This window comes from Impatiens glandulifera, chromosome 9 (assembly GCF_907164915.1).
Source record: "Impatiens glandulifera chromosome 9, dImpGla2.1, whole genome shotgun sequence".
Lineage (NCBI taxonomy): Eukaryota > Viridiplantae > Streptophyta > Magnoliopsida > Ericales > Balsaminaceae > Impatiens > Impatiens glandulifera.
Genome location: NC_061870.1, coordinates 417,665 through 422,062, shown reverse-complemented (window position 1 = coordinate 422,062; position 4,398 = coordinate 417,665). Strand labels below are relative to the sequence as shown.

At 30.7% G+C, this 4,398-nt stretch overlaps 1 protein-coding gene across 1 annotated transcript; it reads left to right on the top strand.

Annotated features, from left to right (window-relative positions):
* Window positions 1-1,771: 1,771 nt before the first annotated feature.
* LOC124914282 (UDP-glucosyltransferase 29-like) lies at window positions 1,772-3,139 on the top strand. Its single transcript, XM_047454795.1, has one exon. It carries the CDS (start codon window positions 1,772-1,774, stop codon window positions 3,137-3,139), a length of 1,368 nt encoding a protein of 455 aa, XP_047310751.1.
* The last annotated feature ends 1,259 nt before the right edge of the window (window positions 3,140-4,398 follow it).

Below are 4,398 nucleotides of genomic sequence, written 5' to 3'. Positions count from 1 at the left end.
ACCGTGTGAAAAACATGTTAAACATGTCAAAAACGTGTTAAACAAGCCAAAATATGAAAAACATGTTAATCTTATCAAAACGTATGAAAACTTGTTAAACGTATTAAAAATGTCAAAAACGTGTTAAATGTGCCCTAAACATGAAAAATATGTTAAACGTGAAAAACGTGTTAAACGTGCCAAAACATGAAAAACGTATTAAACGTGTCAAAAATGTGTAAAATGTGTGGGAAAACGTGTTAAACATGCGAAAACGTGTTTAACGTGCCAAAAACGTGAAAACATGTTAAACATGTGAAAAATGTATTAAACATGTTAAACGTGCCAAAAACGTGAAAAACGTGTTAAACTTGTCAAAACGTGTGAAAAACATGTTAAACGTATTAAAAATGTCAAAAACGTTTTAAACATATCAAAAACGTGAAAAACATTTTAAACGTGTGATTGTTTTAAGTGTGAAAACGTGTTAAACATGTCAAAAAAGTGTTTAAACGTGCCAAAAACGTGTTAAAAATGTCAAAAACGTATTAAACGTGCCAAAAACGTGAAAACATATTTAAGAAGTTAACATTTTGAATCGATATTTTATTTTACAAACATAGAAATGGAAATTGAATTACAATTCTATCATTTTCCCAAACATAAGAATTTGAATTGAATTACAATTCTATAATTTTTCCAAATATAGGAATTGAATTTTAATTCAATGTCAATTCTCATGGAATTAAAATTCCAACGTCAATGCCAACGCCAACGCCAACGCCAACGCCAACGCCAACGCCAACGCCAACGCCAACGCCAACGCCAATTTCAATTTCAATTTCAATTCCTCCTCATTAAACACACTCTCGGCATAATTTCTACTATATTAGGTCTCTATAATTAAAATTGTTTTATGATTTAAAAAAATAATTCTTTCAGAAGTATGATTAATTAAATAATAATGGCAATTATGTAATTTCTACTCAAATTATTAGTTCTTTAATAAACTTTAACTAAAGATATTAGAATATTGGTCAAAATTCAATACAATTTAATCATATTTTACATTTTAAAATAATATAAATTGTTTAAAAAATAGTATTGTAAATTTTAGTATCATTGTAGTATTCTTATTTATTAATTTCAAATATATTAATATATTTCATTGTTTCTTTAATAAAAAGATTTAAACATCTATATAATATATATATATATATATATATATATATATATATATATATATATATATTGTTAGGAGTAGATAAAATAATTTGTCAATATTTTAATGGTTATTATAGGTTCTCTGTATATATTATAGAAATTTGTAAATAGATTATGAAAATATTTAACTAGGATTGTCTAAATAAAACATTGAATGTGTACATTTTCTTGTTGGTCAAAGAATTCAAACACTTTTCAAAAAGTAAGCCATAGTAATTAGAAAAGTATTAATAAAATATTTATGACAACAAGAAAAATATTTATAAAGAGAATTTAAAAATCACAATAAATCCCATTTTAATAGAAAAGGATTTTTATTTTTTTTCCGAATATATTAGATCTTATAAATCTAGCAAAATATTTATGTAATTCAAAAGCTAAATACTTTATAATTAATAACATTATCATTAATATTTTTTTTTTGTTTCCAAATCTATAAATAATAAATTTCAATTATAGCAAATAAAATTAATATTGAAGATCATCTATATATTTACTAGGAAGCTAAATGTTGAATTCTACATCAATTTGAACCCACAAACATCTAGAGAGAGAGAGGGAGGGAGAGATGGAAGAACCTAAAGAAAGAAGGTTGAATATTGTGATGCTTCCATGGTTGGCTCATGGACATGCCTCTCCATTTTTAGAGCTAGCGAAGAAGATCGGAAAGAGAAACCATACAATCCATGTATGTTCTACAAAGGTAATCCTGGACTCTGTTAAAAAAAGAGTAAATGAAATCGATCATCCATTTCTCCATTTTATTGAAATACAACTTCCATATCCTCCCGAGCTTCCTCCCCACCACCATACAACCACCGGACTCCCTCCACACCTCAATCATACACTCATGAAAACCTTTCAAATGGCAGGTCCCGCATTCTCTGATATACTAAAACAAATCAAACCAGATCTAGTTATATGTGATGTCCTTAACCCATGGGCTCATGATGTTTCCGCTTCTCTCTCAGTTCCTGCTATTATGTTCCACGTAACAAGTGTCGCCATTCTTTGTTATGGTTTTCACATGACAACCGATTATGGGATATCCAAATTCCCATACCCTGAACTGATTCCTCAAGATCCATACTGGTTCCAAAAATATGAGGAAGATCAATCCAAGGAAATTGATGTTGATGTTGATGAAGAAGGGGTAATTAATCATTTCTCAAACTTGAAATCTTTTGAAATAATCTTGGCCAAGACTTTTGGAGAGATTGATGAACAATATGTCGACTATACATCATCCTTGATTGGGAAAAGAGTGATTCCCACTGGTCCCCTCGTTAAAGATGCTGCAGAAGGTGACGCATTAAATGAATATGGCAAGAATATAATTGAATGGTTGGACAAAAAGGAGAAAGCATCTACAGTTTTGGTATCGTTCGGATCGGAGTGTTATCTATCTAAAGAAGATAGATATCAAATGGCTTACGGATTGGAACAAAGCACGGTAAACTTCATATGGGTAATTCAGTTTCCTTTAGAACAGAAGATTAGAATTGAGGAATCCTTGCCTGAAGGTTTTCTTAAAAGGGTTGGAGAAAGAGGATTGATGGTTGACAAATGGATTCCACAAGCAAGGATCTTAGCTCATGAAAGCACTGGTGGGTTTATAACCCATTGTGGTTGGGGTTCTATCACTGAGGCAATAGCATTTGGGGTACCAATCATTTCTATGCCTGTTCAGTACGATCAGCCGAACAATGCGAGTATGGTTGTGAATGCTGGCGTTGGAGTAGAGGTGTATAGAGCTAAAGATGGAGGATTCAATGGGCCAGAGATAGCGAGAGTGACTAGAGAACTCCTAGTTGAGGATAAAGGGAAGGAGATAAGGAAGAAAGCTAGAGAAATCAAAGAAAAATTCATAAGGGAAGGAGATGATCGAGAGATTGATGCACTTGTTAAGGAATTAACTAACATTTGTCATAAATAAATTTAATACTATTAATGTTGTTGAGTTAGGGGTGTGACAATAAATTACTCAACCTAGAAGAATTTGGGGGTATTTGTCCCTATGTTTGACTTGAAATAAAATAGAAATTTGAATTGATTTTATTTATTTATTATTTAAAATGACATAAAACGATCCAAATTTACTAAATGAATGCCAAATGAATAAAAATAAAACTTCAATGTTTTATTTCTTATTTCTCATTACGTTTATCACTAATTTGATAGTCATGAATTACAAAAAAAAATCATACTATTTAGTTTAGAATAAAATTTATTGAAGTGTTTTAAAATTGTAATAGGATAACAAAAGTTGTTAAATCATTTCGAATGTTTGGTTTGATGTTTTAACACAACTTCTAATTCTAAAAAAACTCGATTATATATAAAATATCATGTGAAACTAAAATATTGTTTGAAAACTGAAATATTTGAAAATAAATTTCATATAAAACTATTAACACATTCATGTACACCTTCATATAAATTTAATACAGACCTTCATTTACAACTTTTAAAGGTTTTAACCCTCAAGTTCGAAACATATGGAAAACATGATTGTTGGTTCTAATTATCAGACTTCTAAGAACAATTAGGAAGAAAGAAAATATTGGAAAAACTGGGAAGGACAATAATATTTGTTCAAGAGAAAAAGTTTTAAAAGTCTTAAGTGTTGTATATTAACCTTTACAAACAACCTTTATAAAAGAGTAAATTAACCTAGAAATCCTAAATTACTTATACATATAAGCCCAAACTCATTAATAATTAAATAAGCCCAAATTGCATAAAAGACAAGAAAAACCAACAACTTTCAATTTGCAGACAATCAATGCTTAGACTCACAATCTCCCTATAAGCTTGATTTGGTTCGAGATTCTTTACGCCGATTAGCTTTCACATCTCCGCGAATTTGACTTTTGCTAGCGCCTTGGTGAGAATTTTCGCACATTGCTCTCTAGTGCTACAAACTCTACGACGATATGTAGCTTCTCGACACATTCACTAATGAAGTGGAACCGAGTGTCGGTGTATTTGTTGCGTCCATGAAACATCAAGTTCTTCATTAATGCTATTGCGGACTTGTTGTCAACATAGAGGGTTACCAGCCTTGGCTCGCATCCAAGAACCTCGCTCAACAAGTTTCTCAACCAATGTCCTTGACACGACTCTGTAGTAACTGCCATAAACTCCGACTCACATGAAGATAAACCAATAGTTCATAGGTTCTGAGATTTCCAG

What these genes read in the sequence shown, in the direction of transcription:
- LOC124914282 (XM_047454795.1), top strand. Translation starts at nt 1,772, where the DNA reads ATGGAAGAACCTAAAGAAAGAAGGTTGAATATTGTGATGCTTCCATGG.